The sequence below is a fragment of the Chanodichthys erythropterus genome, chromosome 3, assembly GCF_024489055.1.
Source record: "Chanodichthys erythropterus isolate Z2021 chromosome 3, ASM2448905v1, whole genome shotgun sequence".
In the NCBI taxonomy this organism is placed as follows: Eukaryota; Metazoa; Chordata; class Actinopteri; order Cypriniformes; family Xenocyprididae; genus Chanodichthys; species Chanodichthys erythropterus.
In genome coordinates this window covers 20,979,624-21,000,512 of record NC_090223.1, presented here as the reverse complement: position 1 = coordinate 21,000,512, position 20,889 = coordinate 20,979,624, and the positions used below count along the sequence as shown (strand labels likewise).

The window sequence follows — 20,889 nt, the reverse complement described above, 5'->3', positions numbered from 1 at the left end:
GGCCGTGGCGAGGCAACGAATTTATGGCGAGAAAAAGGAAACAGGAAATGTGTTATAACGTCTTAATACATATATTGATCTTTATGAAACTTCACGAGTGTGTTTGTTATAGGAGTCTGATCACATGGATGTGACTATTGTGAGTCAAAGTTATAGCGCCACCAACTGGCAGCAGGAAGTGTATCACTTTTTGAAATGTTTTGAGATCACCCTCTTATTTTTACCTGATTTGCTTCAAACTTCATCAGTGTAATGTCAATACACAGCAGATGTAGACCTATGACAGGATTTTTGATATTTGAAATATTGTTGCCATGGCAACAGGTCAAACTGTAATAATATTCTTGAGTGTTTTTGAGGCTCTTAACATGCTTCAAATTGCATGAAACTCGACACACACATCAATATTGTCAACCAGTAGACATGGACAAAGCCATAGAAATGGGCGTGGTGGAGGGGCTCAGTAGCGCCACCTTTTGACAAAAGTGGGGGTTAGTTTTTCCTACAGTCACCAAACTCGGTACACATATTATTCTCATCAAGCCGGACAATTTTCTAATTTACATTCATTAGCTCCGACCAACAGGAAGTCAGCTATTTTGGTTTGAATGTTAATTTTTTGAAAAAACAGGCTATGAATTTTATACTACTACTCCTACAGGGTTTATCCAATTTACACCAAGCTTTTTTTAACTTGTTGCAAACACATTGAAGTTGTTTAATTGCAAACGGATTTTGGATATCTCAAACGGTTTGGCCGTGGCGAGGCAACGAATTTATGGCGAGAAAAGGGAAACAGGAAATGTGTTATAACTTCTGCATACATTGATTGATGTTTATGAAACTTCAGGAGTGTGTTGGTTGTAGTAGTCTGATCACATGGATGTAACTATTGTGAGTCAAAGTTATAGCGCCACCAAATGGCAGCAAGAAGTGTATCACTTTTAAAATGCTTTGAGATCACCCTCTTATTTTTACCTGATTTGCTTCAAACTTCATCAGTGTAATGTCAATACACAGCAGATGTAGACCTATGACAGGATTTTTGATATTTGAAATATTGTTGCCATGGCAACAGGTCAAACTGTAATAATATTCTTGAGTGTTTTTGAGGCTCTTAACATGCTTCAAATTGCATGAAACTCGACACACACATCAATATTGTCAACCAGTAGACATGGACAAAGCCATAGAAATGGGCGTGGTGGAGGGGCTCAGTAGCGCCACCTTTTGACAAAAGTGGGGGTTAGTTTTTCCTACAGTCACCAAACTCGGTACACATATTATTCTCATCAAGCCGGACAATTTTCTAATTTACATTCATTAGCTCCGACCAACAGGAAGTCAGCTATTTTGGTTTGAATGTTAATTTTTTGAAAAAACAGGCTATGAATTTTATACTACTACTCCTACAGGGTTTATCCAATTTACACCAAGCTTTTTTTAACTTGTTGCTAACACATTGAAGTTGTTTAATTGCAAACGGATTTTGGATATCTCAAACGGTTTGGCCGTGGCGAGGCAACGAATTTATGGCAAGAAAAGGGAAACAAAGTGTTATAACTTCTGCATACATTAATTGATTTTGATGAAACTTTGGCTTAGTCTTCGTTGTACAAGGCTGATCACATGGATTTGACTATTGTGATTCAAAGTCATAGCGCCACCAACTGGAAGCAGAAAATGTGTCACTTTCAGCATACATTGAGATCACCCTCTTATTTTTACCTGATTTGCTTCAAAATTCATCAGAATAATGTTAAAACTTGGCACATGTAATCCTTTGAAAATGGGCAGGGAGGAGGGGCTCTATAGCGGCACCTTGTAGTGCAGTAAATGTGGAGTGAATTTGACATAGTCCTTTGATGTTTAACCGTTTTAAGTGCCTATTGCCCGCTGTGCACAGTTGCCCTGAAGCCACCGGGGTGGCGGTGCCACCGGGCTTGGGCCCGCCATCGCTGCTCGCAGCTATATTTTTTTTTTTTTTTTTTTTTCCGTCTTCCGGGGCTTTTTGGGGGCCTTAACATGCTCAAAAACTCTTGAAAATTGGCACACACATTGGAATCCGCGGCCATTAGGACGCCGGAGAGGCTGGTACCCGGGCGTGGCAGGGGGGCTCGACAGCGCCCCCTTGAAAAAAGTCTGAAAATTTGGTCCATATATTAAACATGCTTGCACGTATTAGTATGAAACTCGGTACACATATAGACCTCATCGGGCCGAACAACTTTCGCGCTCTAAGTTAATCGCCACGCCAACAGGAAGTCAGCTATTAAGGGTTGTTTGAAAAACGCATGCTCTGGAATTTGATATACTCCTCCTAGACGATTAATCCGATCGCCACCAAACTCGGTCAGCATGAAGTCAAGACACTGATGATTAAAAATTGCCAGGGGATTTTTGATATCTCGAACGGTTTGGCCGTGGCGAGGCAACGAATTTATGGCGAGAAAAAGGAAACAGGAAATGTGTTATAACGTCTTAATACATATATTGATCTTTATGAAACTTCACGAGTGTGTTCGTTATAGGAGTCTGATCACATGGATGTGACTATTGTGAGTCAAAGTTATAGCGCCACCAACTGGCAGCAGGAAGTGTATCACTTTTTGAAATGTTTTGAGATCACCCTCTTATTTTTACCTGATTTGCTTCAAACTTCATCAGTGTAATGTCAATACACAGCAGATGTAGACCTATGACAGGATTTTTGATATTTGAAATATTGTTGCCATGGCAACAGGTCAAACTGTAATAATATTCTTGAGTGTTTTTGAGGCTCTTAACATGCTTCAAATTGCATGAAACTCGACACACACATCAATATTGTCAACCAGTACACATGGACAAAGCCATAGAAATGGGCGTGGTGGAGGGGCTCAGTAGCGCCACCTTTTGACAAAAGTGGGGGTTAGTTTTTCCTACAGTCACCAAACTCGGTACACATATTATTCTCATCAAGCCGGACAATTTTCTAATTTACATTCATTAGCTCCGACCAACAGGAAGTCAGCTATTTTGGTTTGAATGTTAATTTTTTGAAAAAACAGGCTATGAATTTTATACTACTACTCCTACAGGGTTTATCCAATTTACACCAAGCTTTTTTAACTTGTTGCGAACACATTGAAGTTGTTTAATTGCAAACGGATTTTGGATATCTCAAACGGTTTGGCCGTGGCGAGGCAACGAATTTATGGCGAGAAAAGGGAAACAGGAAATGTGTTATAACTTCTGCATACATTGATTGATGTTTATGAAACTTCAGGAGTGTGTTGGTTGTAGTAGTCTGATCACATGGATGTAACTATTGTGAGTCAAAGTTATAGCGCCACCAAATGGCAGCAAGAAGTGTATCACTTTTAAAATGCTTTGAGATCACCCTCTTATTTTTACCTGATTTGCTTCAAACTTCATCAGTGTAATGTCAATACACAGCAGATGTAGACCTATGACAGGATTTTTGATATTTGAAATATTGTTGCCATGGCAACAGGTCAAACTGTAATAATATTCTTGAGTGTTTTTGAGGCTCTTAACATGCTTCAAATTGCATGAAACTCGACACACACATCAATATTGTCAACCAGTAGACATGGACAAAGCCATAGAAATGGGCGTGGTGGAGGGGCTCAGTAGCGCCACCTTTTGACAAAAGTGGGGGTTAGTTTTTCCTACAGTCACCAAACTCGGTACACATATTATTCTCATCAAGCCGGACAATTTTCTAATTTACATTCATTAGCTCCGACCAACAGGAAGTCAGCTATTTTGGTTTGAATGTTAATTTTTTGAAAAAACAGGCTATGAATTTTATACTACTACTCCTACAGGGTTTATCCAATTTACACCAAGCTTTTTTTAACTTGTTGCTAACACATTGAAGTTGTTTAATTGCAAACGGATTTTGGATATCTCAAACGGTTTGGCCGTGGCGAGGCAACGAATTTATGGCAAGAAAAGGGAAACAAAGTGTTATAACTTCTGCATACATTAATTGATTTTGATGAAACTTTGGCTTAGTCTTCGTTGTACAAGGCTGATCACATGGATTTGACTATTGTGATTCAAAGTCATAGCGCCACCAACTGGAAGCAGAAAATGTGTCACTTTCAGCATACATTGAGATCACCCTCTTATTTTTACCTGATTTGCTTCAAAATTCATCAGAATAATGTTAAAACTTGGCACATGTAATCCTTTGAAAATGGGCAGGGAGGAAGGGGTCTATAGCGGCACCTTGTAGTGCAGTAAATGTGGAGTGAATTTGACATAGTCCTTTGATGTTTAACCGTTTTAAGTGCCTATTGCCCGCTGTGCACAGTTGCCCTGAAGCCACCGGGGTGGCGGTGCCACCGGGCTTGGGCCCGCCATCGCTGCTCGCAGCTATATTTAACATTTGAACTCTCTCTTGCAAAATTAGCATCCCCATCCGAGACGCAATCAGACTGAGTCGATCACACCTCAGCATTGCCTTAATCTACATTTCCTTTCCTTCACCATCTCTTCCCCCATCTCTTCCCTCTACATGCGGAGATGATCTGAAATTCACCCAAAATCTATATGGTTCAATGTGAACAGTTATCATACAACATTATACATGTTTGGTATCATTTGAAATGTCTCAGTGCAACTGGTATAAAGGTCTCATTCCTATAGAAGTAAACCAGAAGGTAATAAAGGTTTTAAGATTTTAGGGATATTTTGCTCTCTGTAATGGTCTTTCATGCAAACGGCTTTCTGTCCCCAAAAGGTGTAAACTACTCAGTCTGGGACCCTGATTAATGCAAATTCCCATTGTGAACTCATGTTTCCATTTGAAAGAAGTTTCTGTCTTGGTCTGAGTATTTAAAGAGATGTTGCAGGAGGCTCAGTGCTCGATCCTGTAATCAGATGAACCCACATTGCATTTTTCTAATGTCAGGTATTCATCTTTTACTCCGTTTCTGAGCATTTGATGTTTGTATTGATCATCTCTGAGATGATTATGTAATTGGCATGAACATTTACCTGACTAATAAATTGTTACATTAGACTTTATTCTGACTTACTCTGAAATTATTGGCTCTAGTAGATTACATTAAGTCCATAACCCCACAAATCTACGCTCAGGTTAGTAACGGACTAAAGTACAGTTTGGGTGGAGCAGTGGGGCACACCAGCTGATATTTTAGAGCTCCGACTAGCACATTGGCATTAGTTAAGTATACTTAGACTGTGTAGGCTAATAATGTTTTTTTTTCCTTTTAGAGCAACAGAGTGTTGCTAGACCAATCTAAACAGGGTGGGCCTCAACCTCTGGTTATGGTGAGATTATTCTAACTAAGTGTCTGTGGGTAGACCACTGCTTGATTATGTAAAGTTACCACTAGAGGAAGCTAAATTGGTCAGCCTGATTTTATGGTAATGGTCATGACCCCTGGTTAAAAGAAATCTTACCTTAATTCAGTGTGTTCAGATCTATGGGGACTAAATAAACTTATTCTAGAATGAGCAAAGTGGGTACGGCCTCTAGATTATTAGTCATCGCCTCTGTCTAATGACCAAGACTGACGAGATTGTGCGCATGAGATCGTATACCCGGCCGGTGCGAGACTCAAAGCGTTATAGGAATCCTAATGAACGAGTACAATAAGAGTAAAGAGTTAAATAAAATAATCAAATGTATAGCTAAATTGTTATACAAATTACCAATAATCAGTAGACATTCTAAACTAAATTCGAGGTCATAATAAAATGGAGTCAGAAGTTTACTTGGAATTGAAAAGACTGAAAAGACCGAATGCGCAAGAAACCTTCCCTGTCCTGTGGGAAACCGCAATTGGGCCGATTGGACAACCAAAGCCGTAAATGCAATAAACTCGGACTCTTTAGCCCCTTTCACACAGCAATCCCAGTAAATTACCGTAAAATTACCAGAATGACTTTACCGGTAAATACACAAATATGCTGTTCACACAAACAACAGAATTCTGGATTTTTACCGGTAAGAAACCATTCACACATCAGCAGCAACATACCGTAAATTCTGTGATGTCAGTCATCGGAAATTATCTTTAAACTCTGCGCTGTTGTCTTCATTCGCCCGCAGTAGAAGCACTTTAATTTCACTATCTGTTAAATTTTACAACTTTTTTTGACATCTGGGTGACACATCTGGTGCTTTTTCTCTTAAAAACACAAGACACGCATAAAAGTATCCAACTGCAGAGCTGCAGCGCCTATGAATAAAAAAGATGGCAGGGTCTGAGTACATATAGAGTAACAATGCATCCTTCATATCTCAGAAAAGTTTTTAGTATATTTATAAAACATAAATACGCTAAACCGAGTCTTTCCGAAAAAAGCAGAGATCCTGGAGGCGTGTCTGCCGTCAGTGCCATGGGCAGAGCTAAAGAGTCACGAGCGTGCGCAGCTTTCTGCGCAGAGATCGCATGCTAGCTGCGACATTGTTATAAATACAAAGGGAACAAAAACGTTTGTGTTGTTTACATTATATGCACTTGCGCGCCAATTGCCAACAAAACACAGACATCTGATGCAGCTTTACTCACCACCCGAGATCTCCAAGTCCAGTGCCGAACTGGGACTTGTTTACAAAGTATTCATCACCAAATTCCCGGGAACAAACAAACATACGTGCACAGCTCCATTGCTGCCTCGGAAAAACAAACTTCATCCACTTTTCCCTTAAAGGATTAGTCCACTTTTAAATACACTTTTCCTGATAAATTTACTCACCCCCATGTCATCCAAGATGTTCATGTCTTTCTTTTGTCATTCGAAAAGAAATGAAGGTTTTTGAGGAAAACATTCCAGGATTTTTTCTCCATATAGTGGATTTCAATGGCTACCAACAGGTTGAAGGTCCAAATTGCAGTTTCAGTGCAGCTTCAAATGGCTGAATGTTCTACGGCTTCCCTATTCAACTTACGGAACAAACGCGGCGCCAGTTTAGTTTTTTTCCATAAGCTGAATAGGGAAGGCGTAGAACATTCAGCGTAAGCTTTATGAAGAATGCGGAAACGGAAAGTACGTTCAAGGTGATATTTTGTTTATAAAGCATAAACGGTTGTATTTTTTTTTTAAATGACCGATCGTTTTGCTAGATAAGACCCTTATTCCTCATCTGGGATCGTTTAAAGCCCTTTGAAGCTGCACTGAAACTGCAATTTGGACCTTCAACCTGTTGGTAGCCATTGAAATCCACTATATGGAGAAAAATCCTGGAATGTTTTCCTCAAAAACCTTCATTTCTTTTCGACTGACGAAAGAAAGACATGAACATCTTGGATGACATGGGGGTGAGTAAATTTATCAGAAAAAGTGTATTTAAAAGTGGACTAATCCTTTAACGCTGGGTTCTTTGGGAAGCTGAAAAGCCAATCTTTCCCTCGTAACCAAAAACACACTCCTTTGGTGACAGGAGCTTTGCTCATTTCGGAGGCTGCGTCCTTCGGAGATCGCATTTGAAGGCAGAATAGTTCATCAAGGATGTCATATTTAAGAAAAGTAACTGTAATAAAATTGACTGATATTCATTGTGAGGTGTAAAATACTGTAATTTCTTTCTTACATTGCAATCTAATGGTTATTTTTCTTAAATGAGACTGTCTCGATGATGCATGCAGCCTTCAAAGGGTGCAGCCCCTGAATTGGGACACAGCCATTGTTGAAAAATCTCTCGGCTTCTGTATCCTGAGCGAAACGCGTTGATGGGCGTGTTTTTGCTCTTGCTCTGGGTGGTGTGTGTGCGCACGCTTATCAGGGAGAAGTGCCTATACAAGGAATTCCGCTCTCTTTTGACATCATACAGGACAAGCTCGAAAAAAAAAACTCTGAGTCCTGTACCGAAAGTAGTGGATTTGGCACATAAATACTCCATCATACGTCCAACTCGTGTTTTGAAACTTTGGCCATGTTTAGCATGAGAATGCAACTCTTTAACAGTGTAAATAAGTCAGAATGCATGAAATAGCATTACCCCCCTGAGCAGCTTAAATTATTTACCAGTTATCACTGTAAAGCTGCTTTGACACAATCTGCATTGTAAAAATATGATGCATTTTCATGTTTTCCTTTTTTTTTTTCTTTTCTTTTTTTTTTAGTGTGTTATGTAGCTGCTTGTGCATGTATTATAGGGGACCTATTATGCCCCATTTTACAAGATGTAAAATAAGTCTCTGATGTCCCCAGAGTGTGTATGTGAAGTTTTAGCTCAAAATACCCCACAGATCATTTTTGATAGCATGTAAAAATTGCCACTTTTGGGGGGTGAGCAAAAACACGCTGTTTCATTATGTGCCCTTTAAATGCAAATGAGCTGCTGCGATCGGCCTAAGAGGGCGGAGCTTCAAGAGCTGATTCTCAGGTGTCAGGAGTCACTATAATGGGATGCACTATAATGTCAGAAACTGCGAATACATTCTGCATGGAGACAGAACAGGTATAGTTTTGTTCAAATAGGGTTATAACTTATATTGTCTTCTTCCACTATATTCGGACCCCGTCCGAATGTTGGCCAAAACTTACAGATGAGTTTTATGACGTTTATTGTACTTCACACAAAATATGAAGTGTCCATTTTCACTCTAAAAAACCTCTGTAAGAGCTAAATAAAACACAGTGCAAGTGTGCATTAAAATATTATCCATAAACTTGCATCTCTCTCTTGCATTATCATCAACATACACAGGGAAGTGAAACACTTGTTACAACTAACAGTAAATAAATATATAAAGACATTATGCCTTTTCGGTGCTTAATAAACTGGTAAACTCATATCCGCAAATCAACTCCGATGAACTGTAATACAGTGCTCTCACCTTTATTACTGCCATATCCAGTATCACTCTGGAGGCTGTAAGCTGGATCAGGAACAGTTTACTGATCTATCCTTGAGTAACAAATTTTTAGCACCACCTCTGTTTTGTATTGTCCATTGTATTAACATTCATTCACAAAGCAGTCCAGTGTGAAATGATTTGTGCAGACATAAATGAATTTCGGTAGAGTTGAGGGAGCATTTTCTTCAAAAACAAAATGAATCCACCTCGTCTTCAGCGGCTCAGATTTTGGGAGTAAATGGAGAGAGTTATGTGGATTAATCCATCCAACTACAGAACACCTAAAATGCTTGGGAGACACTCTCATCAGTGCAGCAATGGCGGACTGTGTACAACTCGCTGTGAACTCGCTCAGGGCGGTTCTATGTTAAAACGTCAGTGTCTGTCAACTTTCGTGGGCGGGGTCTGTGGCTAATGTGATGTCACACTGCCAGGAATCTGGAAACGGCTTGTTCTGAGACAGTGCTTATGATTTATGGGGATTAAAAAAAAGGAGAGGGTGGATTTTTATCATTATAGGGTGGTTGTGTACACACACTGCCAACACACATTTATGTCCAAACACCATGCAAAAGTGAATTTTGCATAATAGGTCATGATTAAATCTGAAAAGCTATAAAGCTCAAAGTCTCCACAAAAAGACTTATTCTATCTAAAAGAGAAGGCAGATCCAGACCTAGCAAAAACACCTCAAACAAATTCTCCCTCACATACCTACATCACTATGTGGAAATATTTGCATAATATTTGTAAATATTTGCAAATGCATACGCATGAAAGAAGGTGTGGATTAGGTTATCGTAGTAGTTTTAGTTTTGTCGTCGCCATGTTATGGAGACGGTGTGTGTTTCTATGCAAAATCAAAAGCACTTTATTTAGTCTTCTGAAACTGGACGCAGTTAGGAATCAGTGGAACAGTACAACCCAAATGTTCCTGTGTTTGCGCAATGCCTTTTACAGAGGACAGTTTCCTAAACCTGGGAGAGTACCGGCTGTGCACAAAAACTATTTCTAAAAAATTGGGCTATTAAAACAGCACACAAAACCATATTCATTTGAAGTTATTCTAAATGTCCCAAGAATGTTCTTAGAAAGTTTTCTCCCAAAATCATTTAAAAAAACCTTCCACAAACAATGTATAAATAACGTTTTTGTGCTAACCTTTTGAGACCATTATTGAATACCAGATAACATTGAACAAACATTCTATTAACATTACTGGAAGAACTTTTGTTCATAACTTTAAGAGAACCTTGCCAGAACATTAGTTCAAGTTATGAAAATGTTTCCTGTTAGCAGGGATATTGGTTCTAGCTTTACATAATAAGCTCATAATCATTCATTATTTTTACAGCATCAAAAATATCTTGAGAACACGACAAACAAGTACATTAACAGATGTGTCAGCACTTACTTGAGGTGTCAATCAGTGTCTCCAGCATGTGATGCTTCATTTTGACTCTGCAGTGAATCTTGCCACTGTGATGTACAGTGATGGTGTTTTTCAGGCTGAATCCATCTGTGTTTCTGTGTGTCTCTGTAGTTCCTGAATCCAAACTGACTCCTTCACTATCCAGCCACTCAAGATCAGGTTCAGGGTTCCAACCTTCAGATTCACACTGTAGATGAAGCCCTCCTGAATGATCAAACCCATCTACAGTGATCACTGGAGGACTTCCTACAGCTACAGATCAACAAGAAGAACATTCTGTTGTTATTTGGCTTTTTTGAGTTTGTTTCATGACAAGATGACAGTCTAGACATGTTTATTGTCAAGAAAACTATAGACTGTATTAGCAAACCATTAACATATATAATTAATCTTTCATTTAATACTGGAGTCTTTCCTGATAAAATGAAGGTGGCTAAGGTCATTCCACTGTTTAAGTCTGGAGATATAGTCTCACTAACTATAGGCCTATATCTTTGCTTTCTCAATTTTCCAAAATATTGGAGAAAATTTTTGTTATAAGATTAGATTTGTTCCTTGAGAAACATTCATTGTTATCCGATAGTCAGTATGGTTTCCGGAATAACCGTTCAACAGCCTTAGCTTTGATGAAAATTACAGAGGACATTACAACAGAATTGGAAAATAAAAATTTTACTGTCGGTTTATTGACATTAAAAAGGCCTTTGATACCATTGACCATGGTATTTTAATATCTAAGTTACAGGCATATGGAATCAGGGGTATAATATTAAAATGGTTGACTAGTTATTTAGAAAACAGGGAACAGTATGTTTATTATGCAGGACATGTATCAAAATGTAAAAAAAATATATGTGGAGTTCCACAAGGTTCTGTATTAGGGCCGAAACTTTTTATTTTATACATCAATGATCTTTGTGAAGTGTCAAAAATATTACGTTTTGTTCTTTTTGCAGATGACACAAATTTCTTTAGTTCTGGAAGAAATTTAAAAATACTACTGACCACAATTCAAAGAGAAATGGTCCTACTTCAGAAATGGTTCAAGAATAATAAACTTTCATTAAATTTAAGTAAAACAAAGTTTATGCTGTTTACAAATAATAAATGTACCGAAAAAATCAATTTGAGCTTAAATGGAACTAATATTGAAAGAGTTTATGAATTTAGGTTTTTGGGGGTTATTATAGATGAGAAATTAAGCCACATATCTCTTATGTAAAAAAGAAAGTTTGTAAAAACCTTTTTGTCATGAGCAAAATTAAGGATATGTTAAACTACACTGCAATGCGAACTTTGTATTGTTCACTAATTTTACCTTATTTTATGTACTGTTTGGAAGTGTGGGGTAAATCATATGTCACAAATTTAATGCCTCTAATTATTTTACAAAAAAGAGCCATAAGAATTATACATAGAGTTTCTCCAAAGAACACACCTCTGAACTGTTTCTTAAAATCAGGACTATTAAAATTGAAAGATTTGGTTGTTCTGCAAACGTTATTAATAATGCATAAAGCAAGACATAGCCTGTTACCATGTGGCCTGCAAAGCCTTTTTGTTAAAAGCAAAAGCAGTAGGAGAGAATATGATTTCAAACAACCTTTAGTTAGAACTACTTTAAAACAAATGTGTATTTCTGTTGCAGGTGTAAAACATTGGAACTCCTTGGAAGGAGATTTAAAAAATTGTTCAAACATTTTACAATTTAAGAATAAATGCAAACAAAAAATGGTGAAATTTTATGAAAATGTTTAGAAAATGATTGTGTATATGATTGTGTAAATTAGGCTATTGTAATTGATTTTTGCCATCTATATTTTTGTTACTTTTTCTTTGAAATAAGATTGGGGTAGGTTAAATAAGAATTTGTTCTTCATCCTACTCCTGAGTTTGCACTGAAAGTTTACTGTATGTAATTATTTTGTCAATTGTTATTTTTTGAGGAATTTGTGCAAGCGCAAATAAAGTAAAGTAAAAAAAAAAAAGTAAAGAGCATGCTAGTTTTCATTGGTTTCCTCACCTTCAACTCTGACATTAACAGTGGCATCATCATACCAGGATTTGGACTCAATAAAACACTTATAACGTCCTTCATCAGAGACTCGGACTGATGAGAGTTTAAGTGATGCGTTTCCTCTCTGTAGTTCTTGATGATTCAGTTTTGTTCTCCCTCTGTAGGACTGAATCTGATCTGTGTTTTTGTCTTTATGATCCACATAGAGATGCACTTGTGAGTCTTCCAGATCAGGTCTAAACCACTCCACTCTCATGTCCACAACACTGAAGCTGGGTTTGACTGAACAGGGCAGAATCACATCTTCACCAGCTACAGCAAGAACAGGATCTGCAGGTCCCACTACTTCATTCTGCTCTGTTACAAGAGAAAGAGAGCAGGTCTGAACTACACAATCTAAAGGTTTTTACCCTAATGTTGTTCCAGACAGACAATACTGTACAAAAGTATAAATATAAAGTATTATTCACAATGATGAATAAATTACCTGATCTTGAATCTGTAATTCCACTAACAAACATGAGAGTCAAACAAATGAACTTCATCTCTGAGGAGACACAGACGCTAAAAAGAAAATATGAAGAAGAAAAATGGAAAAGAGAAAACATTATAGAAAAGTATGTCAGCATACAAGCTTTTTGCCTTAGAATAATACTTACATTCAAGTTTCTGTCCAAAAGTGAGATACTGATTTACAAACACTTTCTGTTGAAAGAAAACTGGTTAAACAGGGTCAATTAGGACAAAGCAGGATACAAATACACATGTGTATCTGCAGTACATACTGTTTTATAATCACTGACTGAGGTTAAAAAAATTGATCTAGCTGGTGGGGGTTAAATACTGTGATAGAAATATTTTATGTCAACATAAAATGTACAGAAAATGCAGACTAAGGATGCTCAGGTCAAAGACCAGTCATATGATTAGCTTAGATCATTACAAACCAATCACCAGAACAGATCACAGTGAAGAAGACATTGCTTTTTACTCAACTGTAAGACTTAAATGTGCATGTATGTTTCTATTCAGAGAGACTCACTCTGTTGTTGTGACGAGTGACCTCCCGGCCGTAAATAAAACTTAATTTCTACAAAGAGCAACTTGGAAGTCATGTCAGGTATATGCTGCGCAGCTAAGAGATAGAAGATCCTACGCTCAAAAGACAACAAAAGTAACAGCTAAAGTGTGATTGAGGTAGTGATAGTAGCTTCTTGACGGGACACCGTCACCATACTTCAGGGAAGTATTGGATTGTATTGTAAGTATTCAGGAATTCAGGGAATTACCTCAAGATATTATATTAACAACTAGGAGTTGTTTAAATTGTCAGTGGTGAAGTCAGATATGTATTGAGAATTTCCACAACAGTTTTGGCGAGCCTAGCCAGGAGGCCTGAGGATCTTCCCTTCATCGGCAGGAAAGGGAAAGGTTTTTTTTCTTCTTTTATCATTGATTTAAATCACAAGAGGAGACCTTTTCCTCACATTCCAAAACCTGCCGGAGGAGGGACAAATCCTTTCACAAACAAGCTGAAACAGGTGACCCATTCTTTCCTGGTTTCTGCAACATGCCATGTAAATTAATTGGCTAGAGATTTATTGTCCAAATTGTAATTGATCGTTTTCATTTCAAACGATGGTATGGAAGTGTTCAATTCCAGGGGTGCTTTTATGAAAATTACAACAAACTGTTATTATAATTGGGCTTTAACACCTTCCTTTAATCCATACTCTGCTTATCAACAAATGTTGCCAGATTTAGCAAAAACCACCTCCTCTACATTGTAACTCATGAATTGTAGGCCAAGATAGGAACAATGTATATGAGGAGGAATGCTTTAAGGGACCACCAACGAAAAATGTATCTTGCTTTTTATTGGTATCCCAGCAATACTCTGCATTCTCTATTATACTAACACCTGCTCAATCTGCTCTTTTTCTATCAGACACCAGTCCAGCCCACATCTCTGTGGGAAAGAAAGAAGGTTCGCGGGCAAACATGATAGTTTGGCTCACTCACTACCCAGTTAAAAACTGGGAACTGGACTTGGGATAGTAGTAGGAAACACAACATCAACCAAAAAGGGGTAAAAGCATATCCCGTGATGCAGGCAATCGAGGTTCACGGGCTGTGTAGCAAGGAGAACAAACCCAAATTTGATCCCAAAAGAATCACCAAGTGTGTTTTCTGGGGAACTTTCTAGAAATCTGGAAAGATTCTTTCCCCCGAGGGGAAGTACCCTAATTCAGAATATAGATGATTTGATGCTGTGTTCTCTCAACAAAGACACCTGTGAGATCGATATGCGCGCATTACTGGAGTTTTAGCAGAGAATGGGCACAAAGTGTCAAAATCAAAACTACAGTTAGTACAGCAGCTTGGTCACCTCATTTTAGCAAATGTTGTACGCTAGGATTTGAACGAATTGAAACAGTTCAGAAAATTCCGGAACCTGTCACAAAACAACAAATTATGTAATTTCTGGGAGTTATGGGATATTGTAGGCCATGGATCCAAGATAAAGCAGAAATGTCAAATCCTGTACTAACAGCAGCTCATGAGCAGAAAGTTCTAACTGACAAATCTGTATGAACAGAGGAACGACAGGTTGCATTTAAAAAAAACTGAAATTGGCTCTCTCAAATGCACCATGTCTGACTATTAAAAAAAAAATTAAACATTTTTTTGAGCTCTTCGTTTCCAAAAAATTGGGGTTCATGTCCGTGGTTTTAACACAACCCCACGGTGATCGCCGTCAACCAATTGCGTATTACCGCTAACGATTAGACACTGTCGTACATGGAATACCACAGTGCCTTTGTTTGGTAGCCGCCGCTACTGAAGTTGTTTTAGCGTGCTTGGATATGGTGGCATTCCACCCTTTAACTGTGTTTATTCCACATGCAATACATGCCCTGCTGATGCAGTCACAAATGACTCATTTAATAATAATGTTCAGTTCCCACTAACGTTGATCAAAGTTCAAAATATGGAAACCAGGAGAGAAAACGTTGGTCGGAGGGGGGTGCAAAATGTGAAGATGGGGTATGGAAAGAGGCAAAAACAAAAAAAGTCTTTCCTGCCAAAACAATTGTATCTAAATTTTGCAAAGTGGTCTCACGGGGCAGACCACACATCAAAATTGGCAGTTCTAACTGGAACTTCCTGGGAGGCCCCAGGATTTACAGTTGTGGCAGAGAAATTCTGTCATAACTGTTATATCTGCACAGCGAATAACGTGGGAAGACGAAGTTAGCCACAAACTTACTCCGCCCACCCCATACCAGAACTTCCTTTTCAGCACATCACGATGGATTTCTTTGAGTTGACATTGTTGATATGTTTTCAAAGTGGGTTGAGTGTTTTCCAAGTAGAAAAGCTGATGCTACGACTGTAGCAAAAAAAAAAAAAAAATGTATTTACATATCACTTATAGTACTTATAGTACAAGTGGTCTCTAAATACATTTTTTAAATACAGAGATAGTATATTAAAAGCACATTTTAGTTCATATTTCATGGTGTCTCAACATAGCACAGTTGAGTACAGTTAGATGTTCTTAAGATTATCTTAAGAAGTACTAAAGAAGAATTTTTAGTATATTAAGTACAAAATTAGTGCATGAAAATAGAGCACTTTAAGTACATTATAGAGATGCACTTTTTTTTTCACCTGGGTCAGATTTGTATTGAGAATTTCCACAACAATACATTTGAAGGCCAAAAATTGGATAACAATAGCTTTAAAACCATATCAGTGGGCAGTAGATTATTTGTCAATAACTGCCCTTACAGAACAAGAATATATTTCCATATATTTATGATCAATATATTAAATAGTGTAAATATACATGTAAATTAATAAATAAATACATTTATGTACATAAATATTGGGATGGTATCTCTGAAGGACAGATACTAAAAAGAAAAAAACATTATAATAAGAAGACAACTCACACAGAATGATGTTAACATGCATGTGTTTTTCCTCTGAATATTTCATATTTACACTGATGGACCAAATACAATAAACATCTACAATCAACTGATTAAATTAGTCCAAATCAGGACACAAATACGTGTATCTACACACAGCATTATTTGGATTTATCCTTTTTTATTATTTATATGGTTTAGTATCACTTGTAGGCCTAGCTAACCGATTAAACGCATCTGATCTCAAGTCTCACTCATAGTCACAGTTGTTCAGGTGCTAAATATGTTTTTCTGTTGGTTCATGACTTACCTTAAAATCAACATTGCGGTGTTCACAAAAGCGTCTGAATAAATTATCGATATTTTATAGATTATTATATGATATCAACAAAATGTTGATAGCAGAGTTCGTAAAGATCGAAAGGAGAACAATCCTGCCTCAGTTTCACTTTCACTTGTCCCTGATGACTCCGCCCTCCCTTGTGTTTTTTTTAGAATCAATTTGAAAGACGCTAATCGATTTTTAAATTGTTATTTACTGCCTACAAACTCGATTCACTGAAGGCTGATTGCCGAAACGTTTGATTGTAATTTGCATTGATGTACGCAAAATTGATGTAAAAATTGATGAGTCTGGCTCTCTTCCTCTTCATTAGTTGATAGATGGCAGACAGCAGCTGCATCACAGCACTCCTGTCAGACTGTGGAGCTCCAGCTGTTCTGTGTGTCTCATCGCTCCTACAGCTTTGATCACAGGAATAAATTATATTTTAAAATGTGTCAAAATAGATTTTTTTTTTTTTTTTAAATAGTAATAATATTTCACAATATTACTGTTTTGTTTGTTTGTTTGTTTTTTTGTGAACAGAAGAGACTTCTTTTAAAAAAATCTTACCGACCAGCAAACATTTGAGTGAAAGAGATTTAAATTATATATTATAGTGTATGGAAATTGTAAGGATGTTGAAACTCTTGTTTCTTTGTTCAAATAAGGATCCTACTCCAAACATGAGTTTCAAGAAACTTCTGGATATTGTGGCCAGATCGCTGTATTCTGAGAAAGAGGTGATGATTTAACAACAACAACAACAAAACAGGTGTAATGCTGTCATGTTTGAGCAGTTCTTTTGAAGCATTCAACTCTTTATGATGCTAGAAGATTGAATAATAAAATGTCCAGACTGATTATTTGATTTTTGTCCAATTTGTCATCATTAAAGTTGTTTTATTTATCTACAATATATTGGCTGTTCATCACCATATAGGTTTATTTTATCAAATAATAATCAAGTAATTAAATATTTAATCAGCTTGATATGGCTAAATATTTTGGAGTACAAAATAAATAGTAATAAATATGCCATTTAATTTCAAGGATTGGAACCTGATATATAACTAGAAAACCACCCCAGAAATATCTATAAATGATTTTGAAGTTATAATAGTAATCATAAATGAATGGAAACATAATGGAAATTGCATTGATCAGAGTGAGCTGAAGTCCATCTAATGGTCAGTGATTCTGTAGGTGTTCATCAGAGAGCTGATCTCAAACTGATATTTGACACTAGTGCTGCCCATTTAATCTCTAAAAGATCGCAATCTCGATTCAGACACCCATGAGCTCTCATTCCTCAATGACAGCGATTCGGCTTGAAGTACGATCACAGCGAACATGTCGCTGACTCAGATAAAGCACTTATTGTGTGCATGTATGAAACAACTTCACAATCAGTGTTTTCAACCACACAGTATCATCATTTCTGTGCAAATATTCAAATTCAAGTACTGGGATAAAAGTTTATAGTTCAGATATAAACACTGATGTCTACAGTAGTGAAAAATAGAGCAAACCACCTTTTGAATCTTAACGCTTCAAATAAATTTTGTAACAATTACATTGTTAATCCAGCAGGTGGCGACAAGTGAGGGTTAAAAAAATGTATTTGTCATTGAATCATTCATTCAAGAGATTTGTTCAAAAATGCTGATTTATCCAGTAATGAAAAAATGTGAAGTCTTTGAAACAAACAGAGATCGTGATTGTGATTGCATGTCATGTGTGGGCCTCTGTAGAACCATTCAAACTGATTTTTCTAAAATAACTCATTCAAATGATTTAAAGTCCACCGTAGTCAAATATTTTATCCCTTAAAACTCATCTTTGATCACCAAAATGACGTTTAAAAAAAATTCAAGTGGAAAAAAATTTCTTCATGCCTTAAAATAGCTTGTAAACCCTTGTCTCATTTAAGTCAGCTGTCACTTTACTTTGGCGTGAGCCCCTATGCGCTCAAACACTTGGCACAGTGCTTGCGACGGTTCTGTCATTTAATATGAATTAATATGATTAGCCTTTTGTCTGACTATGTAATCAAACAGCTAATAATGTGTTGCTAACGTTACACACACCGTTCCTGTTCTTCATCTCAGAGTCAGACAACTGTCTTCTAACAATCAGTATCCTTACACACGCTTTGAACAACTCAGAACATCAGTGGAGAAAGACATATAATTCATCATAACATCGTAATAGACTCGCTATATTGATAAATCTACACAATTTTTTCATATCAACAGAAAATATACCAGGATAACCTGGCTTCTCTTCAGACTTTCCTGCTTCAGAGCCAGAGATTGTATATAATGGGGAGATAAGAGGGTCTGTATCTCTTACCATTGGAGAAAGCGTAACGGCTAACTTAATCACATGTGGCACCTCTCAGCCTATCATGTAATGGCAGTGACATCAGTCGCAACGTTCCCTAGTCTGCCTTCTCTTAAAAAAATACATTTTTATCAAGCTAATAACAGTTCCCATCGAAAGTATTGTTTAGTGTAAAACATGCTGAAGATTAGCAAACAGGCTGTCCATTAATTAATTGATTAGCTATTTCCCCACAAAAGCTGTTTAATCAGCATAGTGAAGTCTCTCATCCATTGACATCCATTCAAAAAACAGCCTCTGGTCTCCTTCCCTGCGTACCGCGGGGGGCGGAGCGTTAGCTTTAGCTGTTACGCTTGTTTGGCTAAAGGTTGCAGGCTTGCCTTGCAGTGGCTTTGTCAGAGCGCTCATAGTTAATGATATGCTAAAGCCTGCCGGCACATTGTTCTGATTGGTTACAAGGTAGTCTGTGATGTCACAAACACCACCAATTTCAAACCACGGGTTTTAGACTGTCTTTGGTTTACTGCAGATTCAAACATAAAATACTCAGCAATGGTGTTGACTTATGAATGTGAACATGGTTTGTCTTAAAGAATATTATAAACACTACATGGACATATAAACAACATCAAAAACTTGATTCTCACCACAGGGGGTCTTTAAACACTTTTTAAATAAACTGCAGCAATTCATATTTTGTCAGAACCTTTTGTAAATGATGTTATTTTGTTTGGTTGTCTTTTCAGAATTATAGGAGAATCATGATTTCTGTTAAAAAAAACAAAAAAACAAATTGTGATTCTCAGTTTATCCAGAATCGTGCAGCTCTACATGACACTTGTTAGTCATACAAACGAACAATTAATGCAGCGTGAACAGATCTAAATGTAATGTCACAATTAAAACTTTTCACTCATTTTCACATTACACTTTAATCACAACAGTCATATTGGATTTAGTTTATTTGTGCTGGGGTGTATTTTTTGCCTCTGTGTCTTGAATTTGGCAATTTTGCCCCAAGACCCCATTCATTTCTGACCCTAATCTGCACTGATCTCATTCATGGCCTCTCTGCAGTCCATCTTAAGGAAATCAGTTGTAGCAGCGGAGCACTTTAATCCCTGAGTAGAAGGTGTTGATCAACATGTTTATGCTCTGGTTTGTAGGACACTGTTGGGATAAACAAAGAGGAGCAAACTCCAAAGTCTGCTACTACAGAAACTAATAATAGGCTAACTAATGTAAGTAAAAAACATCCTCAAACAATTATTGACAAAACATAAACATAAATACAATTAAAAACAAGAGGAAAATACAAACAATAGGTCAAATGCAATACAAATAAAATATTATGACAGTGATGTTACATGATTTAACTGATTTGATCGTTATGTTTGTGGAGAAAAGCGCACCGTTTTAAAGGAAAGGAACGTGATGCAGCACAGTCGTTTTATCTTGATCATCGTGTTTCATAATCATTGGAAGGCAAAAACTAATACTAGATTTATCAGACAGCCATACTTTAATCAGCATCATCAATCAGAAAAGAACAAGATCTCGTCCAGCTTTTGTCATATTTGTGGGTATTAGACCATCTTTAGGCATCTTGAGGTTGAGACAAAGCAAACATCTGAATAAAATGAATCACATTTTTGTGTTTTACTCACTGAGTTTTGTGTGTCTGCAGCTCTGGAGTGTTTGAGATCACAGAAGCTTCAGGTGTGCGTCAGGATACTAAGATCGTGCTTCATCTTAAAGACGACTGCAAAGAGTTTTCATCAGAAGATCGAGTCAAAGGTCTGAAAATCACTCCAAACGTACAACGACATCAAACATCACATGCTCAAAGAAGAAACTAATTTAAGTGACTTTGTTTCACAGAGGTTGTGACTAAGTACAGCAACTTTGTCAGTTTTTCCATCTTCCTGAATGGACGGTGATTTAACACCCTGCAGGTGCGTGAAGTCTGTTGATAAATGACCTTTGAC

At 37.3% G+C, this 20,889-nt stretch overlaps 1 protein-coding gene across 4 annotated transcripts in view; it reads right to left on the bottom strand.

The window, feature by feature from the left end:
* The window catches only part of LOC137017254 (butyrophilin subfamily 2 member A1-like), a 35,308-nt gene extending 18,573 nt beyond the window's left edge, over positions 1-16,735 (bottom strand). Inside the window, exons 1-5 of one of the 4 annotated variants that reach the window (XM_067381301.1) lie at positions 16,544-16,735; positions 15,567-15,689; positions 12,783-12,859; positions 12,302-12,652; positions 10,261-10,530 (exon numbers count right to left, since the gene is read on the bottom strand). In XM_067381301.1, the coding sequence (XP_067237402.1) occupies positions 10,261-10,530; positions 12,302-12,652; positions 12,783-12,859; positions 15,567-15,580 (712 nt within the window). In that variant the 5' untranslated portion in view covers positions 15,581-15,689; positions 16,544-16,735. Of the gene's footprint in view, positions 1-10,260; positions 10,531-12,301; positions 12,653-12,782; positions 12,860-12,954; positions 13,001-15,566; positions 15,690-16,543 lie in introns of those variants that run through there. The other 3 variants (XM_067381303.1, XM_067381304.1, XM_067381302.1) reach the window with 3 other exon arrangements.
* Positions 16,736-20,889: the final 4,154 nt, after the last annotated feature.